The sequence below is a fragment of the Protopterus annectens genome, chromosome 6.part1 (genome assembly GCF_019279795.1).
Source record: "Protopterus annectens isolate FY-2018-M chromosome 6.part1, PAN1.0, whole genome shotgun sequence".
Taxonomy (NCBI): Eukaryota; Metazoa; Chordata; order Ceratodontiformes; family Protopteridae; genus Protopterus; species Protopterus annectens.
Genome location: NC_056738.1, coordinates 258,352,625 through 258,372,270, shown reverse-complemented (window position 1 = coordinate 258,372,270; position 19,646 = coordinate 258,352,625). Strand labels below are relative to the sequence as shown.

At 44.6% G+C, this 19,646-nt stretch overlaps 1 protein-coding gene across 1 annotated transcript in view; it reads left to right on the top strand.

Moving 5' to 3' along the window:
- Window positions 1-10,953, top strand: part of YIF1A (Yip1 interacting factor homolog A, membrane trafficking protein) — a 466,700-nt gene extending 455,747 nt beyond the window's left edge. The window contains exon 8 of the mRNA XM_044075685.1: window positions 10,367-10,953. Within this exon, the coding sequence (XP_043931620.1) occupies window positions 10,367-10,522 (156 nt within the window). The 3' untranslated portion in view covers window positions 10,523-10,953. The remainder of the gene's footprint in view (window positions 1-10,366) is intronic.
- Window positions 10,954-19,646: the final 8,693 nt, after the last annotated feature.

Here is a 19,646-nt window from a genome sequence, read left to right as displayed (position 1 = left end):
CTGCCCAAGTACTCCTGCCCCTAGGAGGAAAACTTGCCCATCATCCAAAAAACTGGACCTCCATCACCAAAGACCGATGGGTCCTCAACATTGTATCCCAGTGGCACAAATTTTACTTCCACTCACTGCCAACCCCAAAAGTGTTCCCAGACCTTCATCCAAACCAGTGGGAAGAGGCACAAAACCAAGTTCAATCCCTGCTCTCCATAAGGGCTATTCAACTTGTTCCTACAGAACAGTTAGGTCAAGGGTTTTATTCCATACTATTCCTGGTAAGAGAGGGGACTTGGCGCCCAATCCTAGATCTCTCAGTTCTAAACACCTTCCTGGTGGTACCAAAATTCAAAATGCTCAACCTTCAGCAGCTTCTTCCTATGCTGTCCAAAGATGCCTGGTTAGCCACCCTAGACCTAAAAGAAGCCTATCTGCATATCCCTGTAAGGGACTCCTGCAGGAAATACCTACATTTCAGGGCAGGATCTATGCATTATCAGTTTTCTGCACTTTCCTTTGGCTTATCCACTGCTCCCAGAGTCTTCACAAAATACCTGGCTCCAGCCATTGCCTATTGCAGACAGAGAAAAATAAAAATTTACCCTAACTTGGACGAGACAGACAACACCACAGTTATGTGGTACATCAACAAGCAGGGGGGAACCCACTCTTACCCACTCTGCAGGCTAGCCATGGCTCTGTGGAACACGGCCTTGGACATGCATATTCATCTGTAAGCTCAATTCCTGCCAGGCAAACAAAACTGTCTGGCAGATGACTTAAGCAGAAATCTCCTAGACCCACACAAGAGGCAATTAGACCCCAGCACTTTCAGCCTTCTGACCCAGAAATGGGGGACCCTGGAGGTGGGTTTTTTTGCCTCCCCCTAAAATCACCAGCTCAGCAAATTCTGCACCAGGACACCTCACAACATGGCCTGGAAAGTGGATGCCCTGTCCTTCCAGTGGGTAAGCCTCTCAATCTGTGCATTTCCCCCTCTGCCTCTTCTCACAAGAATATTACTCAAGATAAGACAGGACAGACCAACGGCAATCCTGATTGCCCTGGACTGGCCACGTCAGCACTGGTACCCACTACTGCGCAGCCTGTCGCCGGTGCTACCCTGGCATCTACCCCAGATCCCAACCCTCCTCACTCAGCAGGAGGGATAGATCTTGCATCCGCAACTGCAAGCCCTGAATCTTGCAGCCTGGCTTATTCCTTGAATTCTCCCCCAGTGACCAGCCTAAGCAAGCAGGTGCTGGATGTCATTCTTGAAGCCAGAAGACCCAGTACAAGGAAATCTTATGCTGATAAGTAGAAAAGGTATTGTTCCTGGAGTCAATCTAAAGGAGAGGACACAGCACTCCCCTCCTTACCCTAATCCTGGATTACCTAGCAGATCTTCTCCACAGAGACCTATCCTTCTCTTCCATTAAGATCCATGCCTCTGCCATCTCAGCTCATTACAACACTGAGCCACCTCTCTTCTCTCACCCTCTCATCAAACAGTTCCTGAAATGGGCAGACAACTTAAGGCCACCAGGGAGAGGCCCCACCCATGCTTGGGACCTTAACTTTGTACTGGTAAAGCTCACACTATACCTCCCTTTGAGCCTGCAGCGTCAGAAGAGCTGAAATTCCTCTCTTGGAAAACAGCCTTGCTTTTGACCATCACTTCAGCTAGAAGAGTGTCTGAGTTACAAGCACTTATGGCCGTGGAACCTTTCATTATTTTTCATGCTGACAGGGTTTTCCTCAGGACTAACCCTTCCTTTATGCCTAAAGTGGTGTTCAATGTAGCTCTCAACCAATCTATCCATTTGCCAACCTTCTTCCCTAATCCTCAGAATAAAGAGGAAAGGATCCTGCACTCCTCAGATGTGCCCAGATCAGATTCTACCTTGATAGGACTAAGACCTTCAGAAAATCTGACCAGTTACTAGTCAGTCCTGCACCAGGGGCAGAGGCAAGGCCATTTCAAAACAAACAATTTCCAAATGGATAGCACACTGTATCCATTTTTGCTACAAACACCATGGGAAACCAACCCTCAGGGGGTCAGAACGCATTCCACTAGGGCAACTTCTACCTCTACATCATTCCTCAGGGGAGTCCCTACCAGGGACATTCTGGAAGCTGCTACCTGGAGTTCTGTTCACACCTTCACCAAACATTACCACCTGCCTATCTTTTCCAAATCCAGGGCAGGTTTTGCAACAGCATTCCTGCAGGGCATACTAGCCAGCCCAAACTCTTCTTGACTGACCCCACCCATTCTTCAGCTTTGGGAATCAACCCGAGTGTGATGACTGCAACAGTGAAACACAAAGAACATAGTACAGTTGTGCACCCTTGCCTTTATGTAGATGTTTGAGTGTATTCACTGTTGGAGTCCTGGTTTCCCACCCTCCAGCCCTCTTGTCTGTCTCTCTCTCTCCTCTCTGTGTCTATTACTCACCCTTACAGGGCTATTGGTATTTACTTTTTACTGGTGGTGTTTTTCCCACCATAACTTAGCTCCCTATTTGGGGGGTTCCTGACATTTGGGGCAAGAAAAACTGATGTAATGGCATCGGCTGCCTGTTTTTATACCCCTGACGACTTGACGTCAGTCCTGAAGTGACAGCAACCGACGCAGAAATATTACGTCTGTGGTATTCTGGCTGACTGAGGGCTACCTGCAGGCAGATAACCCAAGTGTGATGACTGCAACAGTGAATACACTCGAACATCTACATTTATGGAAAGTGTACACAACTATACTATCTGGTGGACAGACGTAGCAGATCGCTCCTGGTCCCGCATGAGTGGTCCCTCAGTCAGTCAGTGACGGACATGATCTTCAGCAGTTGGGGTCAACCTTGCTGTGATCTGTTTGCCTGTCTCCTGAAGGATGCATTAGTCCACGATTGGCCCCCAGGTCTCCTGTATGCTTACCCTCCTCTTCTGCTCATTCTGAAGTTTCTTCAGAAGGCAAGCAGGTTGAAGAACTCTTGTCATCCTCATTGCCCCCTTCTGACCTTGTCAGGTGTGTTTTCCCTTCCTATGATCTAATCTGAAATATTCTCCTTGGATTCTGGAGCCATGTCAGGACCTCTTTTCCCATCTGTCAGGGATGCAGCATCCAAACGTTCGAGCCCTCAAATTGACTGCTTGGTTTCTCTACTTCCAACCCTAGTGAAACAGTCCAGACTTAAGTCCTTTGTCCATAAAATTCTTCTAGTCTTGCAAAAGGCTTCTACTAAAAAAGTCTACACCAGTAAGTGGAAGAGATTTGTTATTTGGACCATGAGCAGGAACACTGATTTTTTTCTCAGCACCAGTTTCAGACGTTTTATTTCTTAGCATCCTGTTTGATGAAGGTGCTAGCTTCTCGACTATCAAACAACAATTAGCTTGTATTTCCAACTTTCATACTGCAGGTCATCCCCGTTCTCTTCACTTTTGGACTATGCAAATTCTTCATGAAAAGTGTTTTCCTAGTAAGGCCTCAAATTAAGGACCCATCTCTCCCTTGGGACCTCCTGCTTGTGTTACAGGCTTTGACCCAGAGACCCTTCAAACCAGCAGTTAGTTGTGACATGAAGTTTCTGTCATGGAAGACGGTCCTCTTGGTGGCTATAACTTGCGTTAAGAGGATTTCTGAACTACATGCCTTATCCTCCAAACCTCCTTGCATACTTTTTCATAAAGACAGTGTCCTTATGCACCAATCCATCCTTTATGCCCAGAATAGCTACTGAGAACAGTATTAATCAATCAATCCATTCAATTACCAGTGTTCTTTCCCAGTTTCTTTAATAAAGGGGAGTATGTTCTCTCTTCTAGACATTCATAGACAACTTCATTTTTACCCGCACAGGGCCAAACAACACAGGAAGTCTGATCAGCTTATCGTAGCTTTTCTCATCCAATAGACTTGGACAAACTGTATCTAAAATTACCTTGGCAAAATGGATTTGTGACTGCATCTCATACATTTACTCATCCAAGGGATTGGAATTACCTAGATTTCCCAGGGCACATGCCACCAGAGCTATGGCAACTTGTACACTCTTCTGTTCTAGCATTGATGACGTTTGCACAGCAGCATTGTGGTCTATCCGTCATACCTTTTTATCGCACTACAAGTTAGATACTTGGGTGGATGTGGAGCATTGTGGGTAGGAGGGAGGAGCTTGAGAGTCGAATCAGGTCTGTAGAGTGTGGCCAAGCCTGATCAGAGGGTTGGATCAGAGACCCTGTCGTGAGGAGAAATTAAGGAAGACAACACAGATACCAAGTTATGGTAAGACGTAACTTTTTATTTTATATGGTGATATCATCCTTGGAGAGGGTAGAATGCTGTTCAGTGCTATTTCTTTTTTTGCCAAGAAATTTTAAAGCTCTTGAACTGAAAACTTTCCTCAGACTTTCTAGTACTGTTGCTGCTAGAGTGACAGAAATAGTGTTTCCCGTTTTTTCTTAGTTTATGATTTCTTCTGTTATTGATTTGGCTGTTCCTTTTTTTTCCCATTTATAGCAGATAAAATTGTGTAACTGGGATGTAGTGCATTGCTCAGAAAATGATTTTTCGGGCAGATATGGAAACACTTTGGACCCCAAAACCTGTCCATGTGAGTTATATAGCATTCTCATTATCCGGTCAGATTTAGAATATTAGTCTTAGGTAACTCATTTTTCAGTAGTTCACTAGGCATTCATTTCACTTTACTGTGTATGTTGAATGAAAACTGGTAGCCTAATCAAATACTGTCCTGATGAGAGTATTTCTCATCAGGGTATTATACTTCTGGCCTTATGTGCAACACATTCTTCAAATTTGGCTTCTTTCATTAATCAAGTATTTGATTGACAAATGTTATGTCATTAATATGCATTTCTGCTCTGTAAGTAGTTATGATGCAGGTTTGTTAAATGTTGCTCACATATGACACAAATGTGGGTCAAATTTGTTCCAAATTTGAAATTTCAGATCGAAATTACTATGTCTGTCTTTAAGTGTTCTTGATGGTCAAGACACATTAGCAACAGAATTACCTCCTCCATATGAAGTAGGTTAGATATCGCTACTTGTTGTTTATTTAACTTTGTTTATGAAAAGTTTATTCCATTTCTTAAAAAATGCCTCTAATGGGATGTCTGTTGAAAATCCAAAACTGTTAATGATCTTTGGAAAGGTGAGAATTTAAATGTGATGAGGATATGTGCCGATTTGGGATATCTTGGAGTAATCGCACTAGGTACAAGTACAGCACTTTTGGAGGTGATTAATCTATGAAGCAGGTTTTTTGGGGAGTTCAGCCCCTCATGTTGGGGTTGAGGGGGTCAGAGGCTGAAGTTGCTTAAAAATGCAGCCGCGATTTTTGGAATTCGCTGCGTTTTGTCAAACTTTGTGTCTGGGCTCACAACATCAGGGCTCACCTTCCAGTAAGGAGCCCTTAAAATGGGCCACTAGTTGTGTTACCACATGCTATACAAATGACATCAGGTTTTTTAGAAGGCAAGCTAGGGATAGTTTATCTGAAATTATGTCAGTGCTGACTGCAGTCTTAAAATGCATTATCAGTGGACATACCGATTTCATAGATGATTTCTGAGCAGCGTATCAGAGGCAGCACAGTTTGTGTCACTAAAAGGTCTGAAATATTAGTACTGCAGCTTTTGATCACCTGTTTTGCCTGTGTTTAATGATTTATTGATGTCTGCTAATACTGCAGTAAACAGACTGTGTGCACATGTGATACGGAGTATGTCAGAATGACTGAACCCTGTCTAGTCACGTATTTTGGGTGGATTGCTGCCTGATACAGTACTAGATGGTGCCCACAGCAGATGCAGTTGTATCACATGGGGAAGAGCACAACACATCATTCTTATACATCTTAACGGGTCTATATCATTTCATTGAAAACTCATTTCATTGAAGCTTAATTCATTGACACATATTCACTGAACGCTCACTTCACTTAAATCCCATTTAATTGAAACTCATTTCGCTGAAAGGTATATATGCCTATTCCCCACTCTTGTGCGATCTTGGAGTTAGTATATAAAGTAAGGGGGGGTGTAGTCCCCCACATATTGTAAATATTTTAAAGCATATAGATGGATACTTACAAGTGTAATGAAAGAAATCTTCCAGAAGACGACATATAACCAATTTATGTGGGGAGCTTTGCCCACCCCCCCGAATGTGGGGGGCTGTGCCCCCCCACCCCCTTACTTTATATACTAACTCCAGGATCGCACAACAGTGAGGAATAGGCCATATATACCTTTCAACGAAATGAGTTTCACTGAAATGGGTTTTCAGTGAAGTGAGCTTTCAGTGAATTGGGTTGTCAGTGAAGTGAGCTTTCAGTGAATATGTGTCAATGAATTAAGCTTCCATGCTGGTGTAAATGACCTCAGACGTACCTCCCTGGACTACATGAAAAGAGACATAGAGGAGCTCTCTGTGCATGTAGCCCAGGCCGGTATGACCCTGACCTTGCGTAGCATCTTACCCTCACCAAGAATGATGCCACAATATGAAGACAAGATGATCAATTTCAACAACTGGCATAAGTATTGGTGTCATTCAAAGGGGATCCAATGCCTGTCATCCGGGGATGACATGCTCGACAAGCCACGATGCTTTGCTAGGGACGGCTTGCACTTGTCACCCCTGGGCTTTCGGATATTGGCAAAGGCTCTTGCCACCCCCATAGTGCCTTTTTTAGGCAAGGCTCAAAAGACAAACCCACCTCCATAGGTATCACAAGGGATAAAAAACTAAGAGTAATGCTACTCAACGCCAGAAGTCTAAACCTCAAGATGCACACACTCGAAACTCTCCTTAGCATGGAGAACATCGATATCTGTGCAGCAACAGAAACCTGATTCAAGGCTCCCGAGAGCACCCCAGCACTACCAGGTTATACCTCATACCATGCTTTTCGGCCCCAAAACTTGGACTGAACCACAAAAGGAGGGGAAGTATCAATATTCGTCAAAGATACCCACACCTCCAGGTTGGTGGCACAGCACGAAGCATCAGAGACTATCCATGTGCAACTAACAGTGGGTAAAACTGCCTTCCAGTTTATAGCCTGCTACAGACCACCCTCCCAAACCCAGGAACCCCACTCGGCCTTCCTGAGAACACTGGAAAATATGAAGGTCTCTCCAAACACCATTATATTGGGTGACTTCAACTACCCAAACATAGACTGGGAGCATTACTGTAGCTCCAACACCCTAGCCCAAAGGTTCCTAGAATTTATAAACTCAAATGCTGTGGAACAACTTGTTACCACTCCCACAAGAGGGGAAAACATACTGGACCTGTTCATCACCAACATCGGGTCTCTATGCTTCAGACCAGAAGTGTATCCCTCACTGGTAAGATCAGACCATAAACTAATCTCACTGGATATTCACATCCCAACTCCACCCCCTGCCCAGAAAACCACAGTGAAAAACTTCTCTAAAGCAAATTTCCCACTCCTCAAAACCAAGGTTGGATCCTTCAAAGCCCCTGGGCCTGTGGAAAATATGGCCCAAACCGCAGAATCCTTTATAAATGCATTCTATGAACACCTTCAGGAGTGCATGGATCATGCAATCCCAAATAAAACCAAGACCCAATCCTCCAAAGGCAGGCATCCTGTCTGGTGGACCCCAGCCATAAACAAACTATACAATAGAAGGAGGAAGCTACTTCATGATAGAGCAAAATCCCAAAAAGGGAAGGCATCTCTGATCAGTATTAGCAAAAAACTACGGGCACTCATAAAATTGTCTAAGGCCAGCTTCGAGAGAAAAATTGCACAGGACACTAAGGATAATCACAAGGCTTTCTTTAGTTATGTTAGGAACCTGGGTGGGAATTCCCAGATATGCTCAGAATTAGTCCAAAATGACAAAAAATACACCAAACCCACAGACATTGCCAACATCCTAGCTGACAGGTTCAGCGCAACCCCCCCACCAAAAGGGCAAATATCTATCCCAGCAAAGTGCTGCCCCCCTGACATCTCAGATGCTCAGGTAAGCGCCGCCCTCTCCAAAGCAAAAAACACAGCATCAATGGGACAAGACGGTGTCCCGGGCTGCGTCCTACATGAACTCCAAGAAGAGCTAAACCCAAACATAAAACTACTGTTCAATCTCAGCCTTACTACAGGATATGTACCCAAAGAGTGGCGTACAGCAACAGTGGTCCCTCTCCACAAAGGTGGTGCCTCAATGGATCCTGGAAACTATCACCCCATAAGCCTGACTAGCTTGGTCTGCAAAGCTATGGAAAGGATCATCATGGACCTCATAAATAAAGATATTGGGGACCTACAGACACTGGATCCTACCCAGTTTGGCTTTAAGGGCAGATCCTGCCTCTTAAACCTGGTCAATTTCTTTGAAACAGTCACCAAGGCCATTGATGAGGGGAAGGTGGTCCACACAGCCTACCTGGACCTCGCAAAAGCTTTCGATACAATACCACACTCGGGCATTATAGATAAGCTCACCAGCTTAAATATAAACCCCTATGTCACTAGATGGGTTGCAAACTGGCTCAAGGACAAGAACCCACATGGGTAGAATTGCTGGAGCCATGTCAGACTCCAAACCAGTTACAAGTGGCGTCCCACAAGGCTCAGTCCTGGGACCTCTCTTGTTCGGTATATATTTCCCGGAGGTACAGGCCAACATGGAAGGACTGTGGCTGACCAAGTTGCAGATGACTGCAAACTAGGCACCATAATCGACTCTCCAGCCGACACAAGCATCCTACAAAAGGGCTTCATAGAAACAGACAACTGGTGCCAGAACCATGGCCTCAAGCTAAATGCCAAAAAGTGTATAGTCATCCTTTTTGGCAAAAACAAAGTGCCCACAAATTGCCACATAGGTGGTAATCCATTAAGTACGGAAGAAGTAATTAGGGACCTGGGGACCCAAGTTGATAGCAATCTCTCATTTGAAAACCAGGTGGCCAAAGTGGTTAGAAAAACATTTTATATAGCCCACCTAATCATGAAGGGATTCACATCTAGATCAGAGGGAGGTCATCGTGCCTCTTTACTCATCCCTCATCAGGCCCATAATTGAGTACAATGCCCCTTTTGGGATGTACCTTACCAGACACCCACAGCAACTGGAAAGACCCCAAAAGTACCTCACCAAGAGGATCAAAGGGCTCAAACAGATGCCATATGCTGCCCGGTTAAAGAAACTCCAGCTCTACTCAGTGGCATACCGCCTTCTCAGAGGCGATCTGTTCCTGACGTATAAAGCCATGTCCAACCCGGAATTAATGGACATGCTGCACCTCAGAAAATCCAAATCCCATCGAGCTACGCGCTCGAGAGACTTGACCCTCAGCACTGAAATAAATAGGACATGCTGGAGGGACAGATTCATAACCCAGAGGCTCCCTTTACTCTGGAATAAAATCCCAGTCCAGGTTAGGCAGAGTCCCTCATTGACTCTCTTCAAGAGGAATCTTGATGAGTGGATGGGAGATTGTAGGTTTACGCCAGGTTATCACTTCTGTGTCAATGTTAGACAGAGGCACAGTATACTAACCTCGAAAAAGGGCATAGCAAAATTCATTTAAAATGGGTGGCGAAAGCCAAACACACTCTGGCTAGGCTTATAAATGCCCTAGGGCAGATAGCCTAGTATGAACCTATGGAATGAGTTTTCAATGAAATGATATAGACTCATCTTAACTTAGCCCATCTTGTGCTGTGCACTTAGCCCGCCTTGTCTTGTGCACTGCACAACAGCCTGCTTGTTTCTTTTGAAAGTGGTTGGCATAGTACACTACTGGAAATTGCATGATTCATGAAGTAAGTGGGAGCAGCCACATACATTTACTGTGTATCTGTATGGCATAGCATTTGCATATTATTGACAGTCATGGTACTTGTCAACAGACAGTGATTGACCTTTAGGCCTTCTGTTTTACAGTACAGTTTCATGTTGATCTGTTTGTTTTTGAATGAACAGTATATATGAAGAGCTGTCTGGCAGAAGAGAATTGCTTAAAAAGTGTGGATAGCCCTTTATGTACTTATTGTTGTTAATTACTAGACATATATGACTGCTGTGTTTATGTTGAATATGTGGAGGAACATGGAAAGAGAGAACGCGATTTATGTGCCTGCAGGTAGATGGTGCACAAGCAGTGCCACATGCAAGAACTGTCACCTTGAAGATCTTTGTCTGTGGTAAAGTTAGCAGGTAATAACTGTCACCATTTTGAAAGGTATAGAGAAGTTCTGTGGTGATGCAGATTCTGAAGTCAGATTATTGACTGCATGGCAAGATCAGACTAAAGAGTTGGTCCTAATTTTTTATTCTCTTTTTGTGTTTGTAGGTTCGATCTCTTAAAATGAAGATATTGTCCACACTGTCTTCTGATGGACTTGTTGGTCATAATTCCAAAAATCGCATGCGAATGTATATTACTGTGGCTGCAGCTGGTTTTCAGCCACTCATTATATATTGGCTGACTTTTCATCTTATTCGATGAAAGTCTTTCAAAACTCCAGAATTAAATGGACAGTTACATTAATGCAGTTCATTGGCTGACTGCTGTACGTTAACAGACTGTATCTGAGTGGCTAGGTGCAAGAGTTATCAGGCTCAAGGTGCCAAATATGCAGTTGAGGTTCCAAGAAAAATGAAGTCGGGATTTTTTGTTGCTGTTAAAAAGTGGAATTCTTACCATTTTCGGATTCAGTCAGGATTTGGTCCTTAATACAGACAAAGTCATATACACAGTTTGAGCAGTGGTGACATCAGTGCAATAAAATTATGCTTCAGATTTGTACTTTGTAGCATTTTTAAGACTGTAATTGAAACTCCATTTCTTTAAATTGTTAAATTCTTTATACACAGACGTTATGTTCCTTCTGTCAGTGCATTTGTAACAGTTGTGTAGAATTAAAAACGATGAACTTATGAACTGACAGGTGCAGTTAATTTTTTCATTAAATATGTAGCTGTAGTCAGAATTTTTGGAAGTGAAGGAAAATGCAAAACAGCTGAAACAAACCATGTTCATCATATGGCTCACTGTTGAGGTAGAGCCTGGCAGTCTAGTCTAGCTTCCAGATCTTAGCACTGTTCCTCCACCACGCTGAGTGGACACCCTCCCCTGTAGGAGTTTAGCACGTCCCCATGATAAAACAATAAGTTGCATGACCATTTGCTTACTTATCATTGACAGCCTGGTGGTTTCAGTATAGTGTCCTTCCTTATCAATGTTGTAGTATTCCTTACAAAAGGGCTGTCCTGCTAAAGATAACCATATGTCTGGCCAGCATACTAAAGCATTAAGCCCTTCCAAGTATAATATGTCAGACATATGTTCTACATCCAAGGTGTAAGGTACATAAGTGATACGAGTGCCAAATCCTCAGAACTTCTTTCTGCCAGTCCGAACACTGTGTTTGAATTCAGTTTGTGAGGTGCTCATTGAGTTGTTTTGTGTATCATGTCAAAGGCAGATGGTGGATATAAAAATGTACACACCCCTGTTAAAAAGCCAGGTTTTTGTGATATAAAAAATGAGACCACAATAAATAATTTCAAAACTTTTTCCACCTTTAACCTTTACAATTCAATTGAAAAACAAATGTGTTAGGGGAAAAAATATAAAAAATAGCAAATGTGCAATAAGCTGGTTGCATAAGTGTGCACACCCTTAAACTAATATATGTGAAATTGTTCAATCTCGCCATTCATTCTTTACTGATGGGTTTGGAGCTGATCCCTCGGCTCTGATATGGCCATTTGCAAAGCTCAAGGTCTTCAAATAGCTCGAGGCCAAGTCCCTATCCCATGATTCACCTGGAGATACCTCAGATCTAGTTTGCCGCTGCAATAGATTGGAGGTTCAGAAATTAGCTCGGGCCAGTACACTGCTTTTTCTCTAATTCTTTAGTCAAAAAATTAGATAGTAGCTGTATTTAGATAGTTTACAAAGCTCTTATAGTTTTATTGTTGTATCTCTGCTATTTAGTCCCTTTCCCTTAGTGTGTGATAGCCTTTTTAGTGGCCTCTTGTTTTAGGCCTAGTTTAAAAGTTTTTGCTAGTTTAGAGTGTGCTTAGTAAGTGACTTTTGTCACATTGTTTGATATAGAAAAATGATTTAGTGTGTAGAGTTTTTTTCTATTTAGTAGCGTAGCCTCAGTTGTTTAGGAAAGGCTTAAATTTATAATTACTGTTACAATTTCTTTCCTGTGTGAACAATAATTTTCCGTCTTGCAGTTTATATTTAGAGTGTGTTATCTTAGCAGCTTTTTTTTTTTGCATAGTCTGCTCATATTGTTAAACAATTGTGTGACAGTAAAGGCTTTTACTGTTATATATTGAATTGCATTTCTGCTGTGTGTGTGTGTCTGTGACATAGACTGATTTTAGGGATTCTTGTAGTCAATTACTGCTAATTTGTTTTGTGTGACAGTAATTTTTTTCTCAATGGCTGACCAAGACAAGCACCCCAAGTCTGGGATCAAAAAGTGCCCAAAGTGAGGCCAAAAGATGTCTGTTACAGATAGCCACATTAATTGTGTTTACTGTGTAGGTGCTCTGCATTTGCAAGACTGTTGTTCCATTTGTCATTCCTTCTCCTCAAGGGTCCTGCAGGAAAGGAAGAGGAAACTCATCGATAGAGGCTTGTTGAAGCCTTCGTTTCAGGAGGCTTTGAGTGACCAACCAAGATAGATCCAGCAAGTCCTCAAAGTCTTCCAAGACATCGGATTCAAAGAAATTGAAAAAGTCTTCTACTTCGGCTCCACTGCCTTCAGAGCTGACAGTCTTTACCTTTCGGAGCCGGTTCCCAGTCTTGGAACCGGTGTCTGAAGCGTCTGAGTCCACTTCTCCAGTCGATACCACCTTCGATATACTCCTCTCGATCCTCTATCAGCCTGTCGAATCTGGATGTGGATTGTGTGGTGCAAAAGCTGTTATTGGCACCGGCCTTAGCAAAAATGTTATCGGTTTCAACCCAAGTAACTTTGGAGCCGAAGACCCTTGTACCAACTCTAACTATTCCTCCTCTGAGCCATGCTGGTCCTTCAGAGCCGGAGGAGGCAGATCTGATGTTAGTGGAACTCTCGGATCCGACACCTGCTCCAGTGTCTTCAGCTCCATGCACTCTGATGTCCACTGTGCCGATCGAGGACTCTAGGAGCCGACACTCTCTGGTCAGGTCCGGGGAGGACAGTCAGACCAACTTGTCAGTGCTGACTTTGCCTCTCGGGGCTTCGGCTCAGAGCCCACTGTCCCGGTGCCGGGGTTGTCAGCGGTTTCTTCGGATCCGTCGGCTCCCTCGCACTAGAGCAGAGGTGCTTTCGATGCTATGATGAGAGTCATGTCTCCTAGGACATCCTCAACCTCAGGTCTGCCTTCCTCCTCCCCTAAAGTACCTGTGTCTGCTTCTGCCTTGCACATCCTGACCAAGCGTAGAGACCCAGAGCCTCAGGAAGCCCCATTGGGTGGCCCCTGCTCTTCGGAGACCTCACCAGAAGTTCCCACTGATGAGGTTCCCAGGAAGAGGTTGTGTAAGAGGAAACATCTAAACTTCCCGCAGGAGTCTCTAATATCAGAAACTGACTTAGATGAGTCAGAAGGGTCCCCACAGTTCCCCTTTGAGGATATCCCATTCGCTGAGATACTTGAGATACTTAGGAAGAGGGGTGACTGGCAGTCCAAAAGCTCTACTGAGGATGAGTCAGTCCTCCTGAAGGCTTTCGGGTCTCAACCCTCCACCTCTTGGGTGTCTCCACCCTTCGATGAGCTGATGCAGCTGGTCTCACGAAGGGCGTGGGAGTTTCCGGATACTATGAAGCCTGTCCCTAGGAGGCCTAATAAATTCATTTCTGCCCCCTTGACAAAACATTTTTAACAAAAGGTGTTCCGGTTGATGCCATGGTGGTGGCGGCAGCCGCCAAAAAGGAAATGTCTGAGACTTCCTTGTCTATCCATCCTCCTAACAGAGACTCCAGGATTATGGATAGATATGGGAAGCGCATGTTTAGTTCAACGACCTTTGCTTTTCGTTCGCTAAACTATTATCCATTTTACTAGGTTACAAAGAGAGCTCCTTAAGGAGCTAGGAGATACTGTTCAGGGTACAGTAGCTGCAGAAGCTTCTGACAAAGTTGCTGCCCAGCTTGCTGCCCTCAATTCTATTGTCAACTCTTGCATGTGCCTCATCTCTTATGCAGCTGATGGAACAAGTAGGGCAGCAGGTACAGGAGTTCATCTTAGAAGGCATTCCTGGATGCCCTTGTGTTCCTTCGCGAAGCCCTTCAAGTCATCCTTTGTGAACACCCCCTTTGATGGCTCTGCCCTTTTTGGGCCTAAAGTGAAGGAAACCTTAGCCAGGTGTGAACAGGACGGAAAGACTCTGTCTGCTGTCGGGGTCCATTTTACCACCCCTACCCGACCCTACCCTAAAGGTCAAAGGGGAGGAAAAATGTGGTTCCGAGGACCCTTTCAGAACACACGTGGTGAAACTCCCTCCAGGGGCAGAGGAGGGGGGCAATAATGGAAGATGCCACCCTCACGGGAGAGGGGGTCCGCAACACCAGGGAGACAGAGATCACTTCTCTGGAAAGCCCTATCAGCGATTCTGAGATGAGGCCCGACTGTCCTGCTCTGGAGGCAGTCGAGGGTCGCTTATCTTTGTACCCAGATGCCTGGCTCAAAATAACAAAAGACAGCTGGGTCAAAAGTATCATTTCTAGAGGATACTTCATTCCATTCGCCACACCCCCTCCAATCATAAGAAAAATCCCAGACGGTTCCACCCAGTTACAGGGAACAGGCAACAATAGAAGTCCAGATGTTGCTAAGAAAAAGAGTAATCCAACCAGTCCCAGCAGACCAGACAGGATCTGGAACTTACTCAAGATTCTTTTTGGTTCCAAACGGTTCTTGGAATTCATAAATTCCAACGCCCTGGATCAACTAATCCATTGTCACACCAGGGGCTCCAATATCCTAGACCTGGTCATTACCAACATGGGAGATAGATGCTCCACACCAGTGGTCACCCCCTCATTGGTCACGTCTGACCATAAGCAAATCACCCTTGACATCCACATCTCACCCCCGTAAGGAAACCTCCTTAAAAAACTTCTCCAAAGCCAATTTCATGCTACTGAAGTCAGAAGTGACAAACTTTACAACACCCACGCAGACGGGATCTGGAAGTTTCACTGCAGAATCTTACACTAAGGCACTGTACGAGCACATCCACTCGTGCATGAATCGTGCCATCCCAAATTGAACCAAGATGCTCTTCTCCAAAAAAAGGAAGCCAATCTGGTGGTCCCCTGCTATAAACAAACTATACAACAAAAGGAAGAAACTGTTGCAGAAAAGAGGAAAATCCCAGGATGCAAAAAAACTCCCTCACCAGCCTCAGTAAGAAGATGAGATCCCTCATAAAATCCTCAAAAGCTAGTTACGAAAATAAAATTGCCAAAGATTCCAAAGACAACCACAAGGCATTCTATAGTTATGTCAAGAATCTAAATGACAATGCTCAGATCTGCTCTGAGCTACAACAGAATGGCATTAAATATACTGATCCCAAGGATATTGCCAATATCCTGGCAGATCAATTTAGTGCCAACTTCACCCCCCTCTCACCCCTTAAAGGGCCTATCTCAATACCAAAAGATTGCCAAATTCCGATAATCACAGCCACACAGGTAGAAACAGCACTCTCCAAAGCTAAGAATACAGCATCCATGGGACCAGATGACAACCCAGGCTGTGTACTACATGAACTACAAAATGAACTGGCACCCCACCTAAGTGTCATGTTTAATCATAGCCTCACCTCAGGCTTCGTGCCCACTGAGTGGTGCACAGCTACAGTTTTCCCGCTCCACAAGGGAGGATCCGCCTTGGATCCCAGGAACTACCATCCCATCAGTCTGACAAGCCTGATCTGCAAGGGCATGGAACGCATTATCATGGAACTTATAAACAAAGACATTGGCAACCTTCAAACACTGAACTCCACCCAGTTTGGGTTTGTGAAGGGACAATCTTGTCTCCTGAATCTGATTGACTTCTAATCGGTCTCCAGAGCTGTGGCCGAGGGTAAGGCGGTCCACACAGCCAAGGCCTTCGAAACCATTCCCCACTCTGGAATCATAGATAAACTTACTTAGCTGGGCATAGATCCCTACGTCACTCGATGGGTTGCCAACTGGCTTACTGACAGCACCCAGACTGTAAAAGTAGCCGACTCCAAATCCAGCTCCAGACAAGTGACAAGTGGAGTACCTCAGGGTTCAGTCCTGGGACCACTCTTGTTTGGCATCTACTTCTCTGAAGTACAGGCCAATACTAAGGGACTCTGGCTAACAAAGTTTGCAGATGACTGCAAACTGGGAGCCATTATTGAATCCCCAAATGATGTGGATATTCTACAAAAGGGCCTTACAGAAACAGATGCCTGGTGCCAGAACCATGGGTTCAAGCTTAATGCCAAGAAATGTATAGTTATCCCCTTTGGAAAAAACATGTACCTGTGAACTATCATATAGGTGGCAGGACACTAAACATCGAAAGTGTGATGAGAGACTTAGGGACATAAGTGGACAGTGGTCTCACTTTCGATAACCACATCGCCACAACAGTCAGGAAATCCTTCTATGTGGCACACCTCATCACTAAGGGCTTTTCATCCAGAAAAAAAAGAGGTAATTGTCCCACTGTACTCATCCCTCATTAGACCCATTATAGAGTGTAATGCCCCATTTGGTATTTACCTCACAAGACATCTGCAACAGTTGGAAATGCCACAGAAATACCTCACTAAAAGAATCACAGGCCTAAAGCAGATGCCCTATGCTGACCGTCTAAAAAAAACTCCAGCTATATTCTGTGGCATATCGTCTACTCAGAGGCGATCTCTGCTTAACATACAAGGCCATGTCAACCCCTGAGCTATTGGACATGCTCCACTTAAAGAAATCCCAATTCCTCAGAGCCACACGCTCCAGGGATCTAAACCTTATCACAATGAACAAAACATACTGGAGGGATAGGTTCCTGACCCAGAGACTCCACATACTTTGGAATAGACTGCCCATACATGTCAAGCAGAGCGCCTCATTGGCCCTCTTCAAAAGGAACCTTGATGATTGGATGGGAGATAGGAAATTCACCCCGAGGATCATGTCAGTTGCCCTGCCAGACGGGCCCAGAGAAATAAATATTGTGGGAAGATATTTCCAGGGAATTGTTATGGCTAGGCTTGCATAGGCCTTAGGGCCAATAGCCTAGTACCAACCTATGAAGATGGGGGACTGGAGACCCATATTGGACCTCAGCAAACTAAGCCAATACGTAAAGAAAGAGAAGTTTTGGATGGTCATGCTTCAGTCTATACTTCCTTTTTTAGGGAAAGTCAATTGGATGTGCTTGATAGATCTCAAGGATGCATACTACCACATAAAAATGGCCAGACCATCCAGGGGATCACCTGCGCTTCCGGCTGGGAGCCAATCATTGTCAGTTTTGAGCCCTGCCCTTTGGTCTCACTACAGCCCCCCAGAGTGTTCACCAAATGCATGGCAGTGGTCACAGCTCACCTGAGACGTCTAGGATTCTAGGTATTTCCATACCTAGATGATTGGCTCCTTACCACCACCACCAGGCATCAACTCATTCAGGCCAGGGAGTACACTCTGTCACGCTGCAATCATCTGGGCATTACAATCAACTCAGAAAAGTCTGCCTTGTTGTCATCGCAGCATATTATTTTTATCGGGGAAGAGTTGGACACCACCACACTAAGGCTTCCAGTAGAAAGAGTCCTTCTTTGTCAACATGTCAGCAATCTGATATCAAAAGACAGAGCACCAGCATCAGAAGTTCTGAAATTATTGGGCATGATGGCAGCAGCAATTCTAGCCATACCACTAGCTCGTATGCACATGCGGATACTACAATGGCTGTTGTTCACTCAATGGTCTTACCAAGAGCTTCCCATGTCTCACACTATAATGATCACAAATTCCTGTAAAAAGGACCTTCAGTAGTGGTTGACCTCACTTCATGTCACAATAGGAAGCCCATTTGTGCTACTCCCGCCGGCTGCCACAGTGACCACGGATGCTTCCCTGATAGGGTGGGGGGGCATTTTCAGGGAAAGACAGCCCAAGGCACATAGACTGATCAAGAGACACATCTGCATATCAATGTCCTGGAGATGAGAGCGGTACTTCTGGCATTGCAGTACTTTCAGGACTTTCTTCCTTTGGGTACGATTGTGATTCAGACAGACAACATGTCCTTGTTCTGGTATTTGAGCAAGCAAAGAAGAACCAGGTCTTACCCACTTTGTCGAGAGGCCCTCAGAGTATGGCAGTGTGTTGCTTCCACCCAGTGCTTTCTGTTGACAACACACATCCCGGGGAAATCCAGCGTGATAGCAGACAAGCTCAGCAGGGCCATCTTGTTGCCCCACAAATGGTCCCTCAAGAAAGAAATAGAGGACAAGATATTCCGCAGGTGGGGCCAGCCTTGCTGCGACCTTTTTGCCAGTCACATGAACATAAAATGCAGAAGCTACTTTGCCCTGAGTCCCCCTCTGGGAGGAGCCCCAAGGGACGCACTCATACACGATTGGCCTCCGGGTCTCCTCTATGCATTTCCACCAATCCCTTTGATACCCAAGGTTCTACAGAAAGCAAAATCTCTGGGAAGGACCATCATTCTAATAGCTCCTCATTGGCCTCATCAGATTTGGTTCCCCTTCCTGCGACTTCATCTTTTGGAGGATCCTTGGTTTCTGGACCCAGTTCCGGACCTTCTGACGTACTCATCAGGGGATCTTCATCCCTCTCTGCAGTCCCTGAAGCCAACAGCTTGCCTGCTCCAGTTACCATCCTAGCCAGGTTCCATAACCTCTCCTGTGAGACAAAACAGATCGTTTTGTCTTATAAATCTTCTACTAGGAAGCTATATCTTAGCAAATGGAAAAACTTTTCTATATGAGCCTCTAAAAATAATATTGAGCCTTACCAAGCCCCTATGGCCTCCATTTTAGAGTTCTTAACTATGCTTTTTAACAAAGGAGCTGCAGCAGCGACATTTCATGTTCAATTGGCTATTTCTAATTTTCATCTTGGATTTGAAGGGTTGAATATCATGTCTCACAAGTTATCCAAAGCCTTTCTCAAGGGGACTTTTCATATTAGACCACCTGTGAAATCTCCCTATTCTCCATGGAATCTAAATTTTATGCTTTCCCAGATAATTCTACCGCCATTTGAACCAGCTTCCTCTTGTGACCTAAAACTTGTATCATGGAAGACCATTTTTCTGGTAGCTATTACTTCTGCCTGCAGAGTGTCAGAGCTTCAGGCTTTATCCATCAAGCCTCCTTATTTGATATTCCATGCTGACAGAGTCTCTCTTAGAACAAACCCCTCATTTTTGCCGAGAGTTTGCACTGAAACCAGTCTTAACCAGATTATTGATTTGCCAGTCTTCTTTCCCAACCATTCAAACAATTTAGAGTATATGCTGCACAAGCTTGATGTTCACAGACAGCTCAGATTTTATTTGGGTAGAACAAAACATTTCAGGAAGTCAGACCAACTTTTTGTTTCATTCTT